A 24,619-nucleotide genomic window follows, 5' to 3' on the forward strand; every position below is an offset into this window, starting at 1 on the left:
AAGATGCTGTTCTTCAACAGCTGTGACCCCCCCGCCCCGCAATCCAACATAGCAGTCCTAGATACAGACCTCTGCTTATTTGTATGAACAAGCCTGCTAGTAAAGATACTAGCTGTAAGCAGCCCTTCTTCCTTTTAAAAGCAGGGCCTGTGTGTGGGAGGGTTGGGGACCGTTTACCTACCCTCCCTTTTAGGCACTTGGCTCCCATGTGCGGTCTGTCCCTTGGGCAGCACGTGCGGCTGGTCACACGAAAGCTCCTCTGCAGAGCCCCCCCACCACGGCCGGGGCTGGAGACAACCCTCGGGTATTTCTCTTCAGCCCACTGCTCGGGGAACTGAGCCTCTTCAATCTTGACGACTTGCAGGTGGGAGAGTGCATATGCTGTTACTTTTGGAACCAGGCACTTAAACAGTGCAGGAGTCTTTTTGACTCGGGATAATTCGGTTTGCCTTGGACGAGTATTTTGCCCATTCAAATACAACCTTTCACTCTTCCCTTCCGGCTTTCATGTTTTGGTGTATAGTCATGTGTCACACGTATTACGGTTGCTGACGTGTTCCTGTGTATTTTGATAGACAAGCAAGTTCAGAGGAAATCCGAGGCCCCTGAGTGCACAGGGGTGTAAGGCAGAGGACTGCACAGGTCCCAGGCTCCAAACTTCTTCCATCTGTTTCATCGTCTCTCACTTCCCTTGTTCCGAGGTACTTTGATTTTAACACGGCAGGACTTCTGCCTAAACTCTTTCTGGACCATCTTTTTATACCTTGTCCCACCTTGTCAGTTGGGTTATGTCTCCTTTCCATTATTTATTTCCTTTACCCCAATGGGATCGTCCCTCCAGAGGGTGTCACGATGTGGCAGTGCACATGCCAGCCACCTCTAGCAATGGACTCGTGGGATAACACAGATCCCATCTGCGATGTCCTGTAGCCTTTTGTTGCATGTTTATATAGCATCTAGCAGAGTAGCATCTTGTCTGAATTGCTATGCAAATACATAGGATTACTCATGAGAGTAGGGAGGATTAACTCCATAATTCATACAGATGATGCTAACGAGAGTTTAGGGAGGACGCTTCGTAGCAGTCTCTTAGGTCTGCTTTTCCTCTGATCTCCCCGAAGTATCACCTGTGGGCTTTGAGAGTGTGGTTGGCAAACTGCAGTCTGAGATGCTACAGACCTCATCTGATGAAATTCCTGGCTGGGGGGAATAAACAAGCAGTGTTGTATGTTTTGCTTTAGGAAATTCAGAGAGTAGTTAAGTCTGTGTTTTAAACCTCCTCCATAAACAGACTCCAGCTGTGAGTCCTGGGATCTGTACCCTCCTGCTCCAAGCTGCAGTGCCAAAATAGAAACAGGCTTTTTCCTGGACAGGCTTTGTCCTGAGATGATCTCTGGGTTTGTGAATGTGTTCTGACTTGGCAAAAAAACCAGTCGTTTAAAATATTCAGCACGACAGCTGTGAAACTGTGCATACCATGGTCTGGTGACTGACCGGAGGAGTAACAAGTGCCCTCTGCAGAATGACACAGCCAACGCTGGCGTCAGTTCTGACAGCTCCAGCCTCGCCGGTTTGTGGCACATCACCCCTTGTCTTTCGTGGCTGAGAGGTGGAGGTGCAGCTTTTGCCACGAGTTAGAGAAGCGGAAGATGCAAGACAAAAAGTAAAGGTCATAAAATCCGTTTGCAACCTGGGAATGCATTGGTGTTTGCATTGCAGTCTTCCATGTGCAAGGCTAAAATAGTGTAATGTCTATGTGTAGCTTTAAAGGGGCAGAGTGCTCCAGTGACCTTCCTAGGCTGTAAACTTCACATTTGATCATGTTGTCTATTTACAGGTAAAGAACCAAACATTTGGGCTGCAAAGGCTTGTTACCAATTTGTGGTGCGGCCCATTTGTATAACTCTCAATAGAAGACATTCCTTTTGATGGAAAAGAAAGGCCAACACTTACAACAAACCCCATTATAGTGCATTTATGACAGTACAAATTAGACAGATGAGCAACAGTATTTGGAGGAAATTTCTGTAAGCTTCTTGGTGGTTACTGTAGACAGTACTGCACTGTAGAATTACATGTATCATTTGTCCAAGTGGAAGTCACTGCTGTGTCCCCAGTTCAAGCTCATATACAGCACTACAGATACTGTGCTAGGATGGTTGGGTACTAACATGCCCTTTCTCTTCTTTAGAGATGCTTACTGCAACTAACTTATGCTGGCATGTGGACATGTAAGTCCCAGGTGAAAGCATTGAGTTTTCCAGGCTTATCAGTGGATTAAAGTTGGCAACAAAGACAAAACCCTGGTCATTTCTTTTTAGCTAGCTTATGATAAATAAAGGAACTCTGAAGTGTTTCTCCCCCCCCCCCCCCCCCCAAAGGGGGAATGTCAGATAGACTATTTCTTGCCTTTCCTCTCTTAAGAATACGGTGTCTCAGAAGTATAAAATTGCTTTTCCTTAATCAAAAAGACAAGAATCTTGGAGCTTTAATAGAGACATTTTCTTCTCAACAGTTCTCAAACATTTGTGCTACATTGGATTTAATGACACAGAAGTTTTAAAGGGACTGAATAAATCACTTCTTTTGCTTTTCGTCAAGTAACATGCTGGTGATATAGCCTCCGTTAGAGATCTGGTAGATCTTTCAGGAAAAAACAGCATTAAAACAGGACTGAATTTACTGTGTTTAAAAAACAGCAGTGGAAAAACACGCCTCAAATACATAAATGTTACTGCTAAACAGAAAAATGTCAGATGTGCACGAGGTCTCTTCTATTCTTGGAGACCTCGGTTATATTCGGTAAATATATTCAGTTACTAGTGGTAACTTGGAGGACACTTAAGTGCAGGGAAGAGAAGGAGGGATAGCTAAACAGAAGGCTGACAAGGAGGTGCAGCTGTGCCAGCACGCGTTGGCTGGCTGAAACTGCGGCGCAGCAGCCGAAGGATGAGTTAAAGCTCTGGTAGATCACAGCACAGTTTGTTCTTTCTGATTTATGAATCCCACACTTTGAGTGTGTCTTTGCGTTGCTGTATTAATGGCTTCATGAGTGTGTGCGTATCTTCGTCAGGCAGCAGTGTATCGTCTATGTCAATCATCAGGCAGCAACAATATGCACACACAGTGCTACATTCTCACCCACTTGGAAGAGGCTTTTGCTTTGCAAAATGTAAAGCCAGGGGTATGTCACCACATCTTCCAAACTGGCCCCTAAAGAGAATTGTTAGTCACTAGTAAGGGCACAAATAGCTCTTATTTGCTTTACAGTTAGATCAAGCTTATGGTGCATTACCATTCAAATGTTACAACCTGTATTTCCAGCACAGTCACTCAGCTCTCATGCATAGATGCTGTCAACCCAGGGAAAATGAAAATCCAAAATGCTGAAAATAAACAAAACAATACGCTTACATGTACTGCAAATACATCACATCTTGTTTGTTACGTACAACTCCTTTTATGCAACTCCTCCCACTCTATTAATAAAATGTTCTTAAGGTTTTGAAGTGGAAAGCTCAGCAGTTGCTGATGCAAAATGACAGCAGCACAGAGTGATGATGATTTACACCACCCACAGATCAAGTCTGAAGGCTTTATTTACATGCTGCAAGACTGTTTGCACAAGGCTTTGCCCAATTTGGCGCCTGGGAAATCTGGCGGTGAAACAATTTAGTTGTGTTATGAAATTAAAAAGCCTTCTAAAGACTTAAGGCATTAAGTGCTCTTTGCATGCTGCTGTATTACATTCATAAAATACCCAAGCCTGGCTCTAATGGGCTGTAAACGAAGTCTTGGTGAAAAATATATCAAAATAAAACTACAGACAGCCTGGGAGAATGCCTTCCAGGTTCCTCATAAAGACTTCATACCAATTAGCAAAGCTAGTCCCAGAGAGCACCTAACAGGCTTTACGCTAGACCTTGCAGATGCTGGGACAGGACTTTTGCTTTTTACAATACCAGTATTTACACCAACTATGGGCTTGAGTGATAGGAAACACAAGATTTGCAGCGAGAGCAAGGCAAATGGTATCATTTAGAAGGGAAGATAAACAAAATTGTTACTACTAAGAAAGTGGGAAGTTAGAGCTGCGTGGGCTGAGTTCTGTCCTTACTTGGCTTTGGAGAATTATGTGATTTTATTCTGTGACTCAGAATTGTTTTTACAGCATTTGCGTCACCCAGAAAAGTTGAATCTGCATAAGACTCAGCATGTTCCAGGAGAGAATATTTTGTTCTGTAATATGAACTCACTAACAGACACTGACAGCTTTCATGTTTTGCCTTTCTTATTATTATTGTCATTCAGGCATAAACTGCAAAATGTCTCAGAGCTATCAGGTTGTGTTGCCACAGCAAGTACATGCAGTATCGGGGAAAATCCTAACGCTTGGAGAATCGTTTTACAAATCAGCAGCAGTGAATTTCATTTCTTGAGAGAGCCGTGAGCTTTTAGTTTGCCTCCTTCGGCTTCTGGTCACTTGTGGAAAAACACAGCCTGTGTACGAAGTAGATAATGTAACTGCCCCCCTCAGTTCCACCCGGATCTGACCCGTATTATTTCACTTGCAGAGCCTCACCCATTATAGGTGCCACAAATTAGTCACTGCCCTGAAGTGTAAACGCTTGTGTTTTTCCATCCAGGAGGGTTGTTAGAGGATTTGGCACATAATGCCGTAAGGATGTGGCAGAACTGAAAGTAGGTGAGCTTGGGCATTGGTTTGAAGGTGCAGCAAATCCAAGCAAATACACGTTTAGGCCTTTGAAGGCTGGGTCACAAATGCTGCAGCAAAGTGCTGATCCAATATTGGCTCACTCTGCTTGTTCAGACGTGTGCAAGTGTTTCTGAGAAGTTATTTTTGTGCTGGCAGGCTTTGTGAGAGATCAGGTGGTGTCTGCCCATGCGGCTCTGCGTTTCTACAAGCTGGAGATCATTTCTCTTCCTGCAGCTGGCACGGAGCTGTCATAAAAGTGTGACGCTGACATAAACACCGCTCTGGCTAATTAGACAGAAATGAGGTTGCGTGCCTGCACCCAGCCTGGAGTGTGTCGGTAGCACCGTGCGGATTGGGTTTTATTAACGGCTGTGGAAGAGCTTCATCCTCCCATCCAGTGCTTGGGGCTGAGTAACAGCTCAGACACCACTGAAAGCCCAAGCAAACTGAGTTTTTTCTTGCTCCAAGCGCCTCGCATGTGTCCGAGGGAAGGACGCTCGCCTTTTACCCCCCCCGCTTTGCTGGAGAGCACTGGCACTGGACTTCGACTCTAGTTCACCCTGTTGCTTGTTTGGTGCTGAGCTAAGGCAGGATGGTGGTTCATCACCCTGTGAGCTGTTTATGTAAAGGAAACTTCCTTCTCCCTCACCTACTAATTTTTACAATCTTTTTTTTTTTTTTGACAACTGCATTTTGCCAGTGGTCTACTTTGGGCTTTTGCTTTTCATTCACTCAAATTTCGTCAAGAAAAAAGGCTGAGGCTGAGTAAGGTGCAGTCATAGGCTGCAGCCCGGGAGGGGGAGGCACTGCACTAATCTCCGGCTCTCTGTCTCTCCTCTTGTGTCCAGAGGAGAAAAAAATGAAGCTGACACAATTATCAGATAGCTCATTAACTGAATCCCATCAGAACTGGTCACTTCGCAAATTCTTGGTGATTTAATTCCCCCATTTAATTAATTCCTTCCCTCAAAATGATTAGCTCACATTAGAGACAATTATTACCTGTTAAATTTCCATTTGATAATTAGTGCTCTTCTAGGCCCTGGTTAAGCTTTCTTGCCGTGTCAGATTTTTGTTCAAAAGCAGACACTTAAGTCTGTTGATTTGGGGTTCTGTTACTCTTGCCATTTCCCATTTTACATATGGGAAGAAGACAGGCTGCCCTGTCATCGGGGCAGGGGTCTGATAATGCCAGAGGGGCCTCCTGGAAGAGGTGGTTCCCTCCCCATCTCTGCTGTGGACTTCCCATGTGCCTGGGAGAGACAAAAAACAAAAATAAGAACCACCCCAAAATTAATTACAGCACAAAACTTTGACCTTTGCAGCTTCTGCTCTGCTGGTGCCCCCAGTCTCTGGGCCCTGTATTTTTTTACCTGCGTGAGTGTTTGTCCGGCATGGGGCCAAGGACATAGTGTCCTTGAGAGGGGTTGCAGCAGCGAGGGCTGCCTGCGAGGGCTTTCACGGTGGATGGGGGAATTTTGGGGTCTGGTCTCGGCTCCTGAGGCTGCTTCTGCATTTTATCTACAGATTGGTTCAATGCAAAATGCGGAAGCTGTCCAGGAAACAGAAGGCAACGCTTCCCCTCCGCCGCCCCCCCGGATGTGTTTGCAAAGCCCTGTCTCCTCTTTCAGTATGTTTCTGCCAGACAGGAGCCTGCTGGCATTATTTATTAATTTTGCTGCACAGTGTCATGGTTTCAACAGGAGGGGGGGATAGTCCCCTTTTGATCCGCACTGGCCCATCGCTTCTGTTGGTGGGGCACTTCTTTAAGGCAGAGGGTGGTGTGGGTTTGGCTCTCCCCGTATGGTGGAAAGCAGAGAACTTGGGGCGGCTGTTTGTCAGGCGAGCGCTCAAAAACCTGCTGGTTACACAAGCCTTGGGTGACATTTCTCCTATAACTATTGCGGCGTGCCGCGGAGCACAGTTTGTCCCTGTATGCTGCCAGGGGAGTGGTGGCAAACGCTCTCTTCATCCTCGCCTCGCCGGGGAGGTTGCCCTACTCGAAAGCGACTGCCGGGCTGGGCTCCGTACACGAAATAAGGTGGAGGAGGGCAAGGTCTGCGAGCAATGCCCCAGCAACACCTGGTGGCGTGTATTTGGACTGGGCTACTGCTACTGCCCGGCACAGCCCCAAAGCTGCCGGAGGGGTGTTCTCAGAGAAGGTGTGTTCGGGTCTGGGCTTTGCTGGCACAAGCCAACCTCGCTGTACCCTGTTGCTGCCCTGGCTGCCCAGCCCGTTCCCCTGTGGACGCTACAGCCCCTCAAGTTGGGAGGGACCTGTGTGTGCGCCTTTTCTCCGCACCCTGTGATGAGGGCCGATGCTGTAGCCCTTCAGCTGGAGACCCTCAGGCACCATGCAGCCAACCTGGGAAGGTCCTTCAGACCCGATGGGATGCTCTGTCAAAGGCACCTACGGAGCATCTACCCAAAATAACAGACAGAGGGTGTCCCAGCTTGGTGCTCTCATTCATCACTTCCACAGTCTGCTCCTTGTTTTGCAGTTTTTAAATTGCACCACTAAAAATCATAGCAGCAGCCCCAAGCAGCAGTTTCCCTATCCTGTTTAAAGGCAAGACAAGCATTTCTGTCACACTGGTGAGCCCGTTGCTCTGGTAGGAGAGAAAGATTGTGGATGGGCTGTCACCGAGTGCACCTGAGCGGCTGCCGCGAATGCTTGGTTAGTGCCAGGGCTGGAGAGGCTGTGTTTTGGATGTCCTGGAGATGCTGCCAGGCACCGGGGTGAAGGGAGACACAGCCCTGCATGGCCAGGCACGCTGTCCCTTCCCCATCCCACACCCTCATGAGCCAAATGTGTCCCGCCAGCACAATCTGCTAAGTCCCAGAGGAGGAGCATGAAAGTGCTGCCTAATCAAAGGGAAATAATAACCATAGTGAGAAATTCTCAGTAGAAGACAGTTTTTTTGAGGGCTGCGGTGTCTTGCAGAGCCCTGGTGTGATTTATTTTTAATGCTGAACATCTAGCCCTCCTTCGCATTTCCCACAGCTTGGCTTGATCAATGTGCTTCTGCAGCACCTCCCTCCCCCTGCCTCGTACACATAGTGTTTACTTCTTCATTTATTATCTGTTTCCCACCATAGAAAGAGAGCAGATACTCTCTACTCTCTGTTATAACTCAAATCCAGCACGGTAGCTCAAAGAACTTGTTGCAACACACTTGTTGCTGAAGTGCAGCTGCTGTAGCACAGCTTTTCTGAGAAGTGCAAACAGGGTTTATTTAGCCCACCCATCTGCAGGCTCCCACGAACCTCACGCAACCTGTGCAGCATCCCTATATGCAACCTAGAAACAGTTAAGGGATTTGCAGGCTGCAGCTTTGCGGCTATCGTGCTAGCAGGAGTAGAGCTTTCTCTTCACGTTGCCAGTTGCTAGGCTTGGGACTCAGCGCCGATCCTATCCGAGAGAGTAGTACTTGCCCTGCTGCAGAGGAGTTATTTCTTCTGTCACTCTTGATTTGATATCGCGGAAAAAACTGTTGTGCCCCTTCTCCCTCAGGTACCGTGGTCTTCTGCAGCTGGCAGGAAACAAAGCCTTTTGCATGAGCAGAAGTGGTATACTTCTGTGATCCATAAATACACCCCAGTGTGGAGGATTCGCTGTGTTTGCCCGTAACACAGCCACGGGGGCTTTTTTGGCAATGTTCAGGGTTGGCACGGAGGAGGAGGTTTCAGCAGCCCATAAAATCACAGGCAGGGAACGAGTGGGAAGAAGAACATGCGGGTGTAAATGTGTGCTTACCTACCACAGTGGCTGTTCCCCTCCCACCCCCGAGCTCTGCTAGCTTTAATCATCTTAGACCCATGCAGAAACTCTGTGTACATCAGGTGGTGGATGTTTGAGTAGCTGCATTACTGTAGCTGGAGAATCTAACCCCCTTGCAGATGAACTTGGTGGAGGTCTGGAGAAAGCAGCGTGGCAGACGGCTGCCCCATCGGCTGCTCCCTGTCCCCTCCAGTGCACCCTGGAGTGATGCTCGATTTCTTACCAGAGTTTCATGCACGCCATGTTTGGGCTCCCTGAGTTTTTTTGTCCTTTACCCATGACACATCCTTTCTCAGTGGTCCAACACATGCCGTTCAGGTGCGCTGTACCATGTGGGGAAGCTTTTTCTCCCACAGCTGCAGGGAGGAGCACTGGAGACTTTCTTATGCCCCTTTCCTTTTCTAGTAGGGGGCATGGGTGAAAGGTGTCTATGTGGCTATTCGTACTGTAACGTTAGCTGGAAGGAGGACTCAGCCATATTGAACATTTTTTATTAAGTTCTCTTGCTGTGTTTTCAGCCCGGTCCTTTAACTGATCTGGGCTTGATTATGCACTGAATGCATTGCCATTACATGCTGAGGAAGGCATGGTAAGTTCATTTAACAAATCTTTCAGATCGTCTGTAAGTGTATACTGCTCTAACCTCCTGTTGAGTTCGCTGGTTATTATGTTATTGAAGTTTATTCCTGATTTGATGAGTGGCTCCTTTCCTATCTGCCAGCATCTTTGACAGGCAACAGAATTATCCTTTTAGATTTATTACCAGGGAATTATGGCTGCTTGGTGTGATGGAGTGCTCCTTGTTACTTGGTGTTCAGAAACATTAGTCAGGTGGGAGAAAGTACTGTAACTGGTAGAGCAAAAATCACAGTGCAGCACAGTTGTAGCCCCCTGGAGTCCTCGATTCAAGAGTCCCAGGACTTCTGGTTCATTCTCTCCGAGTATCTGATCTGCCTACAGAGCAGGCTCCTGACAGAAGTGCCCGAGTTAAGCGGAGACAGGTAGGCGATGAACCTGCCCCAAATGTTAACACTCTACAGCGGGGAGAAGGTGCCACTGATCCTGTCATGTGGGTGGGAGAGATGAATCACCAGGAGGTAAATAAACTATCTGGCGAAGCCTGGGAGGGCTGTTGGCTTTGATAACGTATTGCCCGGTGTGTGTTTATTGCAGACAGGGCTGTTTCAAAAGGCGTTTGCAGTGCTGTGTTTTAAGTTCATTGTGCATTGCCCATACGTGGCTGTGGAGGCAGCTTTATTAAGATTAATGGACTCACTAGCCACTAACGGGGAATTAAGCGGAGCTCACTGTGATGTGTCCTTGCCTTTGTGCGTGTACTGCGCAGCCTTCCCATTAGATAACAAGGAACTGCAAGTAGTCACTGCTTTGGGCAGCAGCCTGTGGAAAGCCTGAGGACTTAGGCAGGAGGCAAGCGGCTCCCTGTTTATTACACAGGATAGAAATGACCCTGCGGATGCCAAAGGGCTGGGGCAGGGCAGCTGCTCGGCTCCTAGTAAAAGCAGCATGAGCCTAAACCCTCCCAGGGCTCCCCAGCTGTGCATGCCTGCACCACTGGTACCCTTGGACCAGCGGGGAGGGCAGGTTGGCCAGCACAGGCACTGCCAGTCTTGACTTTCCCCGTCTGCTAGTGGGATGTGCGAGCAGCAGCTGCCTGCTCGGCCGCATGCCGGGCGAAAGCGGTGATGCAGCACAGCACGCCGAGCTGAGGGCTGTTTGAAGGCAGAAGCGAGGGCAGGGCTCCCCACACCCTGCAGAGAAAGACGGGCGATGCAGCCCACGTTCAGGCTTCACCTGCAGCGGGTGATCCCTGAAATGCGACGTCTGAGTGTGGCTGGCCAGTTTTAGGAAAAAAAAAATTGTGATGGAGGCCAAGAGTCATAGCGCAGATGTAGGAGATGTAGATTCAAGTTCCTCTTCAGCTTTAGTTAACACAGATCTGAGCCCAGCTTCCTTCTCCCTCCCCAAGGCTGCTCTGGGTATTATGGGGAGTCAGCCGGTAACCCCAATGATGTTGTTTTTCAGCATCACATCCATACACATGTATTGCAATGGGAAGCAGGAACTTGCTTCCCAGGTGAGTGCCCAGCCCCTCACTGCAGAGCAGCCCACACCGGTCCTTTCTTGCTGGAAATGTTACTGTTTGATTAGCACGAGTGAGACACGAAACCACATCCACAGGATGGGCTGGGAGAGACCCCGTGAGCTGGTGTAAAAGCTGGTGGCCTGGACAGTCTTGGAGAGGGTCCCTGTCTGGCCTCGCACAAGGCAGTGGGAGGATTTCACCCTGATGGAGCCACACTCCATCCCCTGGGCTCCTTGTCCCTTTTGCATGGGGTCTGCGTGATGACTAACTGGGCTGTCGGCAGAGGTTTGGGCTGACAGACGAATAACGCTAGCCTGTGGTTTGCTGTGCACTGCTTTTGCTTCAGTCTCCCTACCCTAGAGTGTGCTGTTCCCTTTCAGAAGATGCTCCTGCTGCAGCTGCAGGCTCCTGGGCTTCTCCTGCTGCAGGGCTTGGCCATCGTGCAGCAGCTGGGTTGGGGCTTCAAATCTGGTGCCCACCTTGACCCTCTCCTCTTTCTGCTGCTTCATTGGCTTCGCTTTCCTTACCCTCCCCGTGGGTAAGTGGCTTTTTGGTGGCTATTTCTTGCCAAATGCTGCTGCTGGCTGCCTTGGTGCTTCCCTGCTTCCTCCTGCCACGGACCAGGTGGTGAAGAGTCATGTCCCCCCCCCCGAGTTACTCCCACAGGTAGCTCGCAGCCAGCCGAACCCCACTGCAAGGTGGCTGCAGGGCTGCTTCGCCCTCGGGCTGGGTTTATTTCTGAAGGGCAGGAGTCATTTTGACAGCCCGGAGGCACCGTCGCTGGTGGCAGCCCTCCTTGCTGAGGATACACGGGGAGGACATCGTGGCGGGCACCGCAGCAACTCTCTTTTCCAAGGGGTTTCTTGAGGCGGCGTGGGTCTTCTCCAGCAGAAGGCAACCTGACGAGGGCACAGCAGCCTGAAGGGGCCGGGCAGGCTGCGAGGGGGCTGCAACATGGGGCAGAGCATGGCAGACAGTGTGCGTGGAGCACCCAGGCTGGGCAGGGACCAACGGCGCTGGGCTGCGATGAAATGAGACCCCCCCGAGCCCTTGGGCAAGGGTGAGGGGAGGCCCCAGGGGTGGAACTCCCCATATAACAACTACAGGTGCCCTCGGAGCCCTGGAGCTTAAAGCCTGAGCAAAGTCTAGGGGCCTCAGTCCAGACAAAAATGACCCCCCTGCCTGCAGAAGAAAAGCTGTCCTGTCTTCTGAGCGAGGGAAGGGCTCTTAACTCCTTGCTCGTGAAGTCCTGGTTGGCTCCTCAGCTGCTTCTGCATCTCCTGTAAGCACCAACATCACGCCTGCACCAAGCGCTGTTTCTGGCAGTGGTGTGGGCTGTGCTGAAGTTGCAAACCCCAGCATGGCTGCCCCTGGTCCGTCCTGTCGTCTCGAACCGCAGCAGTCCCTGCTGCAGAGGACTCATCCTCCCCACCCCAAACCTACGCCATCCGGAGCTGCGCGTGCAGCAGCGTGGCCGGCTGGGCGACCACCATACACACAGCCCACGTCCCCACGAGGCAAGAGCTGACAACAGGAACCCCGGCGAGAAAAAAAACGCTGAGGCAGCTCCTTCAAAGGTCACCCCAGCGATTACATGCACAGGAGAGGCTCGGATGTGCCACGCAGCTGCTGCGAGACCAGGGGAAGTATGCACCGCGCTGCGGCTGCTATTGCAGAAGCGCAGGAAACCAAAGCCCGGGGCGGATGGAGGGGTTCGGGTGCTCTGCGGCACAGTGACCTCACCCCCCCCCGCACTAGTCCCATGAATGCAGGCAGGTCTTCGAGATAAAAAAAACAGGGGAGCGAAGATGTTCAGCCACCGGTCAGGCAAGCAGCTCTGCCTCTTCACTGCTTTGAAAAGGGCAGCGTTTGGCTGGAAGCATCAAGATGTGCGATGCTTGGGGTCCAGCTAACCCAGCACTGGTGTCTAATGGTTGTGAAGGTGTCCCCAAAGCTGCACGGCTCTCTTGTCATCCTCCGTTGGTGAAAACGGGCCCCGCTGAGGTCCACGATGGCACCCACAGGTAGATGGCTAAAGTGGTGAGATGAGTCCCACCAGCTGTTTTTAGCCAACCTTTGAAAATAAAGGGAATATTTTAACCTGCAGCTGAACCACCGCACGCACTTAGTGGTCCCTAGTGATCATTTTAAATCATACCAATGTGTATCAGAGGTAGGAGCTACATTCAGATCCTTAACCCACCATCACATGAAATGCCCCTGGCCATGAAGAAATGGGTTGTTAGAAGCAGTCTTGCATCAAGTCTGCACAAGCTTGCCCTGCAAGGTGGGCTTGTCCTCACAGCCAGCTGGTGAAGCTGTGCTAAGGCTTACATGTCCCCAGCACACACAGCCAGAGCAGAGCGAGCTCCTCTGGTCAGGGCTGAATTCTCCAAATTCTTTTGGTGGAAGATCAGATATAAACATCTATTTATTTATTTTTCAGTGGCAGTATAGCTCTGCTGCTTTCTGGGCTTGGCTCCACTGCTGTGTTGACCTCTGGCTTCTCTGAGTTCCCAGAGATTAAAAAGGGCAGGACGGGTCATGAGGAAGAGCCCTTGGTGGCAAAAAAATTAATGGTGCAGAGCTGCAGTAGCAAGGTCTATAGCTTCCGAGTCTACTTCCAGCGTGGCAGCCACAGCAGCTTCCCAGCACCGAGCATCTGCAGTGTGCGCAACCCTCAGCGTTAACCAGCAGTGAGTCATGCTCTCAAAAGTGTTGAGGTATGGTTTAAAGCCCAAGTTTGTTTATTTTAAGAATAAATGCTGGCCTACCGTATGTACTCCCTGGTATTTAAGTTTTTCTACATAAGAGGACTAGAAACTTTTCTTTACCAGGCCTCTTTCTCACATTGTCATGCCCTTTCAGGACCAAGGGTTATCGGGAGATGAATCAGGAGCTGCAAGAGCTGGCAGAGGTTCACGGGAAGCACTGGGTGGCAAGCTTGGTGCTCCTTGCAGCGCTCTGCTGAAGCCACTCGCAGGACGATGCTCCCTGACCAGCTGGCTGCCAGCAGCAGGACACTTTCCTAGAAACTGTGACCTCAGTGTGTCTCCCACCCCCAGCCTCCCCCCGTGCACATGCTGAGATGTTCGTATCTTCTCCGTGCTGTGGTCTGGAGGCGCTCCTGGTGATGCTCCTGCTCAGAGATGATGCACAGAAATGTATTGCTGTAAGCCTTGGGGCTGCTGCTGCTGGCCAGGCAGGAGCTCCAGGTTGCCAGCACAGGTTGGCTGTGGGTGGGAGAGCTCACGATGGGTCAGGACACGGGCTGTTTCAGCCGTTCCCACCTCCAGCCGCAGCAGAAAAGGCCGGAGTGGGGCTGGGCTCCGTTGCCAGGCTAGCTGCAGCCACCGAGCTATGTATGTGGGACACTGACGGCAGAGCTGCTGTCAGAAGCTCCTGCAGGAGCTAATAATATTTGTGCTGGTCTACGGCAAGGCTGCCCGTTGCAGTAGCTCTCCGAGAGGTGCTCCCTGCCAGCCTTCCTCCAGCTTCTGCTGGAGCCTCCTTCGGCAGCATGGCTAACAACACCGTGGCTGCTGATTTTCCAGTAGGCACCTACTGCCACCTTCCCCCCACCTCTGAAAGTGACTGCTGAGGTGCATACAGCTCCCACTTCAACACCCCCCCCCCCCAATCCCCAACCTACCAGCCCCCATCCACCCATTGTACCCAGCAGAGGTTCCCAGTACCCTCCATAGGGGATGTGGTTTGCCAGGTCCAGCAAGCTGCCCCTCTGGAGGAGGTGGGTCTGCAGATCCCAAAAGCACTTTCTGGGGCTCAGTAGTCCTTTATGTCCCATCCCCACCAGTCCCTTACAGTGCACATGGAAGAAGAGCAGTGAGGCACAGGATTGCCGCAGAGTCTCAGCAGAAGTCTGGTGCCTTGGTGCAGATCATCCCTTCCTCATTTCTGACAAGTAGATTTAGTATTGCTGTGCAAACCAAGCAGCAGGTCTAACACACCAAATTGTCCCCGAGTCCTGCATACCCTCCTTGCCCACTGCCTCTAACCCTTGTCTACAGCATGTGTGCACCTGGGGAGAGACAAGGTTTCTGGTACCACGGTTAGGGCTCTCATAAATATTGGGGAGAAAGGAGCTGGGAATAGCACTTTCCCCTCCTCCCCCCTAGTTTTCTGCACGGCCGAAAGGCCAGTGATCTGCTTTCTGTGATCACATAGGTAGTGGTTTCCCGGTATTCCCATGGGAACCGGGACCTTCAGGGGAACCAGCAGCTGCCCCAATGCTGGTGAGCACCCAGACAGTGCCACTTCTGTCCCCACAAGGTCTCCAGCAGCTTCAGCTCCTGTGTGTGGCTTTGCAAATCTCCTTCTCTGTGCAAAGCAGCACGGTGCAAAGCGCAGAAGTGCAAAGCTGGGAGGGGGGTTGGTACAACAGCACTGGGGAAAGGTATCCTTCAGATAAAAATCAGTGCTATATGGGTCACCCACTTCCCTCCAGCCTGTCCCCCAGCACCAGCCTGCTTACATGCTGTTTAGACAGGCACAAATTTCCTGAGGTGCCAGCCAGGTGCCTTAAGACTGAGGGAAAGCCAAAACAAAATAAACCTGATGTAGCTGGGTGCTTTAATTTGCAGGAAGTGCCGAGCAGCAGCAGGCTGGTTCCCAGCTGAATCTCTCCTGCTGTATCAAGCATAAATTCATCAGGTATTCCATTTCCTGAAAAAAAAAAAGCAGAATAATTCACTTCTTTCAGAAATGAAGAGTAGAGCTATTTTTCCCTCTGACATGGTGAACACAATTACCTAAGGCATGGGAGGCTGAGATAACTCACTTATTCAGCCCCCATTCTCCAAAGAAACCATCATTCTGTCAGAAAAGGCTTTAAAACCCAATTCACATCCTGAATGCTAAGACGTCGCCACATACAGAACCTGTCCTTATGATTTCTGTGCACCAGCTGCAGCATCACAAGCAAAACACACTCATAGACAGGGCAGAGTTCATTATTATCAGGGCCATAGACACCATGCAAGCTCCCTGTGTTTGCTGACCCTTCTCCCGGTGCTGTTGGCGTCTCCTTGTCCTTCAGGAGCAATTCCCAGCACAGCAAAGCACACGGGCATCCTGTTAGCAGTGTGAGCCACGGTGGGACTTGGAAAGCGTGCATGGGGGAAAAGAGTCGTAAGCTGCGTCTGTTCGGAGAGCTCAACGAAGGGAAACCATAAGCCTGCGCTTGCCCCCAAATATAATCCCGTTAAGGCTGCACCCTCCACTCCCACCTCCTCTGCCATTATATAATAGGGAGTGGAGTAATGACTTTCAGCAATGCTGTTTGAATGGCAGCGATCCAATTCTGAACTGTATTTTTCTTTTTTTAATGGTGGGGGGAGAGTGGGTTGGCGGGGGGGGGGGAGCATCAGTTTGGTTTGTCTGCAATCCCTGTTTTGCTTTGGGAGCTTTAGAGGACAGACACATTCTTCCATCTCTGCTAATCCTCCTCTGATACAGAGGATTTTCCTGCCATTAAATGATAGCTTGTGAGAAAAAAATGCCAACTTTTCAGAGACTGACTCGTATGGCTAATGGCAGCCTCATGAGCAGGAGGGAGGACACAGCCACTGCCTGGCTAGGTAAGCAATGTATCTAGGTGATTTCTGTTGGGAATTTTGGTTTCGACTGTTTGATGCTAAGCTGGTGACGCTCCTCTGTACCAGCGCGTATTTCTTAGGGAGAGGGCCAGCCTCTTACTGATCTTTTTTCACCTCAGATGATAGGAACCTGCCCTTGGCACGGCTGGTGGGAAGGATGTGGATGAGCTCCTGAAAAGGAGTAGCACGAAGCCGCAGGATTCCCTGAGAAGGTCAGTGGTGGAAGAAAGATACCAGAAAGGTGCTGGAGACTTCTTCAGTTTGAAAGCTTGTGGGAGAGCTTTTTCATTCATCTTCCTTTCTAAACATAGATCTTATTGTGGGAAAATGATGCAGGGAAATGACAGAGGATGAAACCTGTCTCTGTTCTTTCTGTGTGCTTTTAGATTCCTCAAGTTTGCTTGCCAGACCTGAAATGCCACTAGTGAATAATCAAGGTAATGTTTGCCATCATTTTAAATGGTGAGTATACTCTTATTCTGCATTACCCAGTAGTGGATTAGACAGATTGTTTGGAAAGGCGTATGTTAAATACTCAATTACTGCAATCATTGTCTCTTTACCCTTCTAAAACCTCTGCAAACATCTTTTTAGTCTCTCACTTTTCCTTTCAAATGCTGAATTACCATAGTATAAAAAAGCAAAAGAGATCACCCCTGGGTGGAGTTTTGTTTATTCCTTAATCTCACAAATATTTTTGACCTTATTGCTGTATTTCACCCTTTTTGTTAAACACATATATCTCATTTGAGCACCCTCTGTGACACTGAGTTGGAGGCATCTTCCAGCTGCTGCCCTGTCTGCTGCTGCCACAGTGTTAAAAGCAAAGAATGTCCTTTTTGGGGAAGGGGAAGAAGGAAGGCGAGGAGGAGATGTTTCATGCTATGTTGGTCAGAGGAGATCTGGCCAACAGCAGAGATCTGATCTCCTGTGCTCTGAGCAGCAGCTCTTCTGAGGGTTTGGTGGGGTTCAGATGGAGGATTTTCTTCTGACTTCCTTTGCAAGACAAAGAGGCAGAATTGCCACAAAGACTGCAGTGCTGAGGGGCTCCTCTGAGCTCCTATTGCCAGGGGATTGTTTTCTGCTTGAATGGTCCTCAAGTGTTTGTTTTCCATGTACTGCACTATGCAGAGATACACTTGTAAATAGAGATCTTAGAAGCGTGCTGTGAAATGCCACTAGCAAAAGACCCAGATTTGGCACTAAACACCCCTTGTGTATAAGAACAGGCTGCATATGGCTTGGGTACAGACATTTCCTTTATCAAGTGATCAGAGAACAAGCAGGGATGGGATTTGGTTATCGCCGTGCTCATTCCTTTGCACACAGTGTACGCAGCTGCTGGGAGAGGTCTGCTCTGAAGGCCAGAGCTGTGCCTGAGCTCGGGATAGCTGTAGCTAAACATTGAACTTGCCTGGGACATACTCACATATAGGATAGCCTATGCACATACGTCCCTCTGGATGTCACCCTGAGCATATGCAAAGCTCTCGTTCCAGCAGCAACACTCGGATCCATCCGTTCCAGACAGCCACCTGCGGTCAGACATTTGGGAACAGGCAAATCCTTAATCTGTCTGGCCCTCAGTTTATGTAAGTGTGTAACAGAAACAACATATGCCCCTGTTTGCAAGCAACAGTGGACTGGTGCAAAGGGCAGCAAACGAGGCAGCCCTTGGGCAGCCTGCGCAAAGAAAAAGCAATCGGATGCTGGTGCGTTATCCCCTTCTTGTCCTTAGGCTCCTTGCCTGTTTTCTACCCAGGGCCCTGACTGAAGGGGCACTTTCCTTTAGCCATGGATGTTAGATAAGGGCTCAGGAAAAAGGAGGAGAGCATACAAACAAGCAAACAAAATGACAACCTGTCTAAAATCCTTTCCACCTCTCAAGAGTCCTTTACTATCATTTATCCCTGAAGTGATGCTGTTTTGCTAATTCTCTGGTCACAATAGCGTGGCCAGGCTTGAGGGGACTTGAATTTTGATAAAGAGGCCACAGCTAAAGTCTTTCTGTGCTGCTCTATCCAAATATCTAAATCCCTCTTCTGCATGCAACGACCAGGTTAGTTCAAACAGCACCAGGCTGGGTGGCTCTTGGGTTGATGTCTTGTCAATGGGGACCTGCCCAGCAACTGGGTTTGCAAGCCTCCTGCTTGAAGAAGCCACAGGCAGCGTAAAGTCATAAATACAGTACCGTGCATGTTGCCTTTAAAAAGGATGGAGAAAGGACAGAGCAATTGCAATTTGAACTGTAGTTCAGTCTGCACATTAAAGCCTTAGAGGCTGCAAAAATAAAAGCTTGACACTTGCCAAAGCTGATGTTTCCTGGCATATCATCTCACAAATCTGTCTTAGTAAAAATGTCCATCGGGAATACAGCTGTAGCGGGCAATCACTGTGCTGCAAACTGGCGGTGAGAGGCAGCCCGGCTGTTGGGAGCTCCACTCTCCAGACAAGTCAGCAGGAGCGTGGGGGAAAGCCTGGTCCTTGTCCCTTGGGGCCAGACGTACACGCAGCAGCAGCAGCAATGTGATCCCAGCAGTGCTGTAATAAAGGTGGCTGCTGGTATCTCATGTCTTGTTGAAAAAAAAATAAAAGGATTATGCTTCTGTGGGAGCCAATAAACTGCAGCAGAAAAACCAGGCAGTAGCAATACCACCGTTTCCCACTAGTGACTACATGGAGTGTTTGCTGGCGTGGCTGCTCGTTTTTTTGAGTGGCAGGTAGGATGTGCCTGCAAGAGCAATTACAGAATGAGCTCTGCCTTCGGTTCTTCCTCTCTATTGAGTTTATTTCACAGATGTCTGATTGACTGGATGTTTTTTCCCTACAAAACTGCCTGTCCGTGGAGACTGATGCCTCCCATTCCTTTTGTTCTTCTCTGATTTCTCCCCAAGAGTGCTCTCTTCCTCCTCCTTGTTGTACATCCACCTGTGTGGGACTAACTTGAAAAGAAACAACAATAGCCACACACCTCTCATGTCAGGCTGATAAAAGGGCAAAGCAGCTGTTCCCATCAAGCATAAGGCACTATGGTGACTGCCTTGAGAACTGGCAAAACAGTAAAAACTGTGCTGGAGGCGCAGAGTATCTATCATCTCATCTATGATGAGATCATGAAGCAAGCAGTTGAACAATATCCCTTCATTTGTTTTTCCTCACGCCACTCTACCAGTACACAGTGGTAATGTGTTTTTAAACACTGTACTACGTCCTTGAGAGCTGATAGTTCCCCTTGTAGTGCTGCACCAGCTCATGGTGCAGAAACATTAGGTTGAATGAACAAAGAAAAGAAAAAAGCAAAACGCATGAATTTGATGTGCCCCAGGCAACTAACTGCCCACTAACTGTCTAACTAACTGTCCCCTGCCCACTGCTGGACTAGCATACACTGCCCTCCCCTCTTCCCCACCCAGAAATACTGCAACCCATCCACAGCTGCTGGCCTTCAAAGCATCTCTGCCTGCTCCCCGGCCAAACCGTGTCCCCATCAACTTGCAGAGAGACCAATCACAGAGATACTGAGAAATACTTAAGTCCAGGTGAATCCCCCTTTTGGCTAGAGAAATTAATCAGAGGTGATATTCTAGATGGCGTTTTATATATATATATATATATATATCTATACACACACATACACACAGACACACACCCCCCTTCTCAGAGGGTTTAAAAACCCCAGCAGAACATTTTTAGGAATCTTTCACGTGACCTCCTTGGTCAGCACTGGTGTATAAATAGCGTGTGGCAATTAGCCTAGCTAAAAGGAAGGCAAAGATGTGTAATTTCTTTTTCCTGTCGTGACTAGTGTATTTGCTAATGACGCATCCCCATTCTCTCCTCCCATGCCTCCGTGGGGATGGCGCGTTCCTCTCTGACAGTGATCCTTTGGGTGCCCCATGTCCATGCGGTGTGGGCGTGCGTGCGATCCTGCCCTGCCAACTGCGTGTGCACCCAGGAGCGGAGCTGCTCCGTCCTCTGCGATCGTGCCGGTCTGGGGCAGATCCCTAGTGACTTCCCTTGTGAAGCCTCCTCTATCAACCTGGACAAAAACAGCATCAAGTTCCTCTCCGAGAGGGCCTTCGGGACCTTGCCTTCCCTCAAATCCCTGTCGCTCAACCACAACAATATCTCCTTCATCACCCCGGGGGCTTTCAAGGGGCTGCCCAGCTTGACCGAGCTGAAGATGGCCCACAACGAGTACATTCGCTATCTCCACACGCGGACTTTCACTGCCCTCAGACGGCTGGTGAGGCTGGACCTGGCGGACTGCAACCTTTTCAACATCCCGGACAGGATCTTCATTGAGTTGCCGGCTCTGCAGGAGCTCTTCTGCTTCCAGAACAACTTTCGGAGGATCCCAGGTGCCATCAGGGGCATGGAGAACCTCACCCATGTTTACCTGGAGAGAAACAGGATCGAAGCGGTAGCCTATAACTCCCTGCAGGGCCTGACCAAGCTGAAATACCTGAATCTGCAGGACAACAGGATAAACGTCATTCACGAGGGAGCTTTTCAGGGCTGCCGGAAGATGGAGTACCTCTACCTGAACGACAATTTGATCAGCGAGCTGCCAGAAAACTCCTTTGACGGCCTGCGGTGCCTGAAGATGCTCAACCTGGGGGGTAATTTTCTCAGGAACATTTCCAACACCTGGTTCAGGGACCTGGGGGAGCTGGAGGTCCTCTACCTGGACCGCAACAGGATCAACTACATTGAGGAAGGGGCTTTTGAAAACCTCACCAGCCTGGTCGCCTTGCACTTGAACAGCAACAACCTGACGACCCTGCCCTTTTCTGTCTTCCAGCCGGTCTACTTCCTTGGGCGGCTGTACCTCTTCCGCAATCCCTGGGAGTGCGACTGCCGCATCGAGTGGCTGAAGGAGTGGATGGAGAATTACAGGCTCGTCAGGGATATTCCCTGTGCCTCCCCCTCCTCAGTAGCTGGCATTGACCTGATGGACGTGCTCTACGAGAGATCGCCAGAAGGTTACTGTCTCGACCCGGTGGAGCTAAACATTACATCCGAAGGGCCGACCCCAAGTGAAGAGCCTTGGTCTACCACAGAGAGCAAGTTCAACAGCCTTATCTCCAAACTCTTGCTCCAGATGGGCCTTCCCGAAGAGGTGGCAAACGCCACCGAAGCCTATGGTAACAGCACCCAGCTGGATGGACTGACCGATGGGGTTTCTTCTGGGGTGGGGGAAGACAGTATCGAGGCCATCTCCTTCTCTTTTTACCTCCCAGCACTTTTTACAGTGATTGTTTTGCGGTGCAAATAGTCCAAGGGCTGCATGGAGCGTGGGTCCTGCTTAAGCGTTTAGTCCCTGTCCCTACCTAGTCATTAGTGAAAAGTTTGTGTCGCGGGCCTCCGATATATAACTGGCTCCAAACTCTCCCAGGTTGGGTTGGTTGGATCTGGCTCCAGATTCCCCTGGGAGCTGGTAGGATCTGGTTCAAGGCTGGGTCCCGCTCTGCCGTGTGGGGTCTCAGAGCCTCCCGGACACTCCCTGACCTGCGTGGAAGATGAGGAATGAAAGAATAGCAGTAAGGTGAGTTTCGCTTAGAGACGTACGGTGTCCCTTGCTGGGAGCGGAGGGAAGAGGGCTCTGCACCGATGGTGGTGCAGCGCCGTTTATTCCGTTGGGCCAACTCTGGTTGACGCAACCATCGACTTTATGAGAGCAAGATGAGGCAGCAAAACCAGACACCCCCCCGTTCATATCCTGACAGACACCCGCACCCACGGCGGGTGCTGCTGAAGACTGGCGAACCGTTCCTGATTTCCACCAGCGTGTGCCGGGGGGAGCGGGGCTGTCCTGGGCAGCATCCAGGGATGCAGCACTAGCCCTTGTGAACAGAACAGCATCTGGGGAGGGCGCCTGCCCCAGGCGGGTCTGGGATGGGCACAGTGTTTTGGCCATGACTACAGACAGGATTTTGGGATTTTGATCCTTTCTCCCCCCTGCTATCCTGGCACAGGTGCAGAGGAACCAGACAGACCCATGTTTGTCAAAACATTCTTCTCTGAGGCAAAGCTATTTAAAATTAATGGCTTACTTATTAATGTCATTTCAATGTGTGTTTATTTTTCAATGAATCTATTGTTTCAAGGAATATAGTGTTTTTATTTGTAGATTAGTTCATGGCATGACAGCAGGGGCAGAACAATGACAAATGCAACCAGGCCCTACTAAATATTTTGCATTATTTCCACCACTAATGTGTACCACATAGCATGTCATATTATCCTGTACTAGCCAACTATGCCATCATTTTCTTTTATATGGCATCTTACATGTTTTATCTTTGAAATCTTCAATGAAAGCTGCTAATATGGCCAGAAAGAACTATCACGTTTTACGTATCAGGGCACATCAATAAAATAATCTGATATTTTGCTCACAAAAATAAATTAACTGCTCAAAACCCACATTTGTTTTGAGATCTTCGAATTACTCTGCTGGGTTTTTTTGTGGGCTACTCAAATGTGTGCACATGAATGTCCTTTTTATGGTCTAGAGCAAATGGCAAGCTACTTATTGCAGCATAAAGAATAGACAGTTTAACTTAGAACATGACCATACTTACATTTGTGTTAAGTAGCAATGCTTTAAAAAATAAGTGACTATATAGAAATACAATTCTGTGATATTTTAACTATATTAAATTATTATACATGGCTTATCATACTATGATGTACCTGTTCATATGAAATGATACAGCATATACAGTCCTTTAGTACTGCTAAAATGTCATGAAATAGGAATAAAAATGGAAATGAATTAAAAAAACCTATCAAACATTTTCGTACCCCACCCCACCCACCCACTCCCCCCCCCCCCCTTCATGACCAATTCAACATGAACGTGACCTCCACCCCTGCCTGGCTCGGTCCCCGTGGGTGCTGAAGCAGCAGTGGCAGAGGGAGAGCTGCCCCGGCTCACTCTTTGCTAAGGTAGTGGTTCAGTATGGACAACACGTTGGCTAAAAACAACTGAGAGTAGCTGTCCTTGCCTCTGCCCCTTCCCCCATTCGCACACCAGTGAGTATCCAAAAACATATGCAAAGGACAGGCCAGCTGAGGATAGACTTTGGGCATAGAACAGTTGAAAAATGGTGGGTAACCATTCATGCACCATTTGTACCACAAATGGTGGTACAAATTCAAGCACAAAGACCTTTTCTTAGCAGCTCTTGTGCCCTCTTGCATCTGTGATTGTCTGGGGAAATAAATAAACTTTTTCAAAAAGGGCTCAACACTTCAGCGAGGGTGCCTTGGGTCGGGTCTGTTCACCGGTGGTCCCGCAGCCCCGTAGGCTAAACAGCTCTGTTGAAAGCCAACGTTAGCTCACGCACAAAATGACTGCGTGCTCCTGAACTCCCGGAGCAGCTGCCACGGGAGACAGGGAAGCCGCTTTTTTTTGCCTGCACGTTTTGCCAGCAAAAAAGGCAGCGTCTCCAGCAGCTTCAAGACACATGCCTTGGGGCAGCCTACTCTGGTCTGTAGCGCTCTGTCCAAAAAGATCTACTGCTGCCTAATTAGCACCAGCGATTTCTGGAGGAAAGCTGAGTACAGGGAAAACCAAACCCTCCCTGTTGTGATGGCTCCTCAGCTATCCGTAGCTCGACCGCAGTTTTTTTCCCCAGGGAAGAAGGATGCCAGATGGTTTGATAAATGCCTATTTGACCTGTTCCATGAACTAAATTCAATGAGTTTGGATTTCCAGGCTATTTATGAATCCATTAATCTTCTTAAGTGCTAAATTCATCTGTGTATTATAAAAGGCTGTTTTTCAAACCTAGTCCAGCCCAATGCTGTAGAGGCATATTATGTTAAGGATGCCTTTACAGGAGCAGTATTTCATCCTGTCAGGGAAGGGTTATCAATAGGCTTGGCACAGATGGTAGGACATTGGGCACAAATGGTTGTATTTCACTTCTGATAAGTACGGATGTCTCATGAGTGAATTGTTTTTATAACCCACATTTTCCTTTTCTGCACTGAAATACATTAAAGCTGAGGATCGTCTTACTCTGCAGTTGTTGAGTATGGCTTCCAAGTTAATTAGGGCTTCAAAGATGCTTCTGTTTTACCTGCAAGAATGGCAGATCTGAATGTGAAGCATCTTAAAGTGTAGGTTTTAGCAGAGATTGCACTGTCAAGTGATGGACAAGGGGACTGTATATCATACTTTACTGTGTGACAACAGGGCCAGTGGCCTTGGACATCAATGGTTTAAATGTCTCTTGTAGTCAAATACCCTAACTGCTTGCCCCAGAAAGCTTTCCCTGTGCTGCTGTAATATAGCTGTGGCTGCCCAGGAGCGTGTGGCTGGCATTGTGCTGCATGTAATGGGCTTTCAGCTTCCCTGCAGTAACGGGGACAGACTTCATGCTCTCCTG

The 24,619-nt window shown here is 49.4% G+C and overlaps 1 protein-coding gene and 1 long non-coding RNA gene across 9 annotated transcripts; one reads left to right on the forward strand and one right to left on the reverse strand.

The window, feature by feature from the left end:
• The first annotated feature begins 646 nt into the window (after positions 1-646).
• NYX (nyctalopin) lies at positions 647-23,003 on the forward strand. Of its 8 annotated transcripts, none has more exons than XM_069784959.1 (4): positions 647-701; positions 16,337-16,429; positions 16,604-16,679; positions 20,096-23,002. In XM_069784959.1, the coding sequence occupies exons 3-4, from the start codon at positions 16,658-16,660 to the stop codon at positions 21,493-21,495; spliced, it is 1,422 nt and encodes a 473-aa protein (XP_069641060.1). In that variant the 5' UTR covers positions 647-701; positions 16,337-16,429; positions 16,604-16,657; the 3' UTR covers positions 21,496-23,002. The 8 variants fall into 8 exon arrangements, with proteins under 8 accessions (XP_069641060.1, XP_069641057.1, XP_069641059.1 ...); XM_069784958.1 differs by lacking the exon at positions 647-701 and adding an exon at positions 16,084-16,199 and having other exon boundaries at positions 16,337-16,458; XM_069784960.1 differs by lacking the exon at positions 647-701 and adding an exon at positions 16,084-16,199 and having other exon boundaries at positions 16,337-16,458; positions 16,604-16,654.
• On the reverse strand, positions 15,176-15,731 carry LOC138685638 (uncharacterized). The gene is made up of 2 exons (XR_011324961.1): positions 15,621-15,731; positions 15,176-15,285 (listed from the first exon to the last, which is right to left on the reverse strand). It is a non-coding gene; the product is annotated as an uncharacterized lncRNA (long non-coding RNA).
• Positions 23,004-24,619: the final 1,616 nt, after the last annotated feature.

This window comes from Haliaeetus albicilla, chromosome 6, assembly GCF_947461875.1.
Source record: "Haliaeetus albicilla chromosome 6, bHalAlb1.1, whole genome shotgun sequence".
NCBI lineage: Eukaryota > Metazoa > Chordata > Aves > Accipitriformes > Accipitridae > Haliaeetus > Haliaeetus albicilla.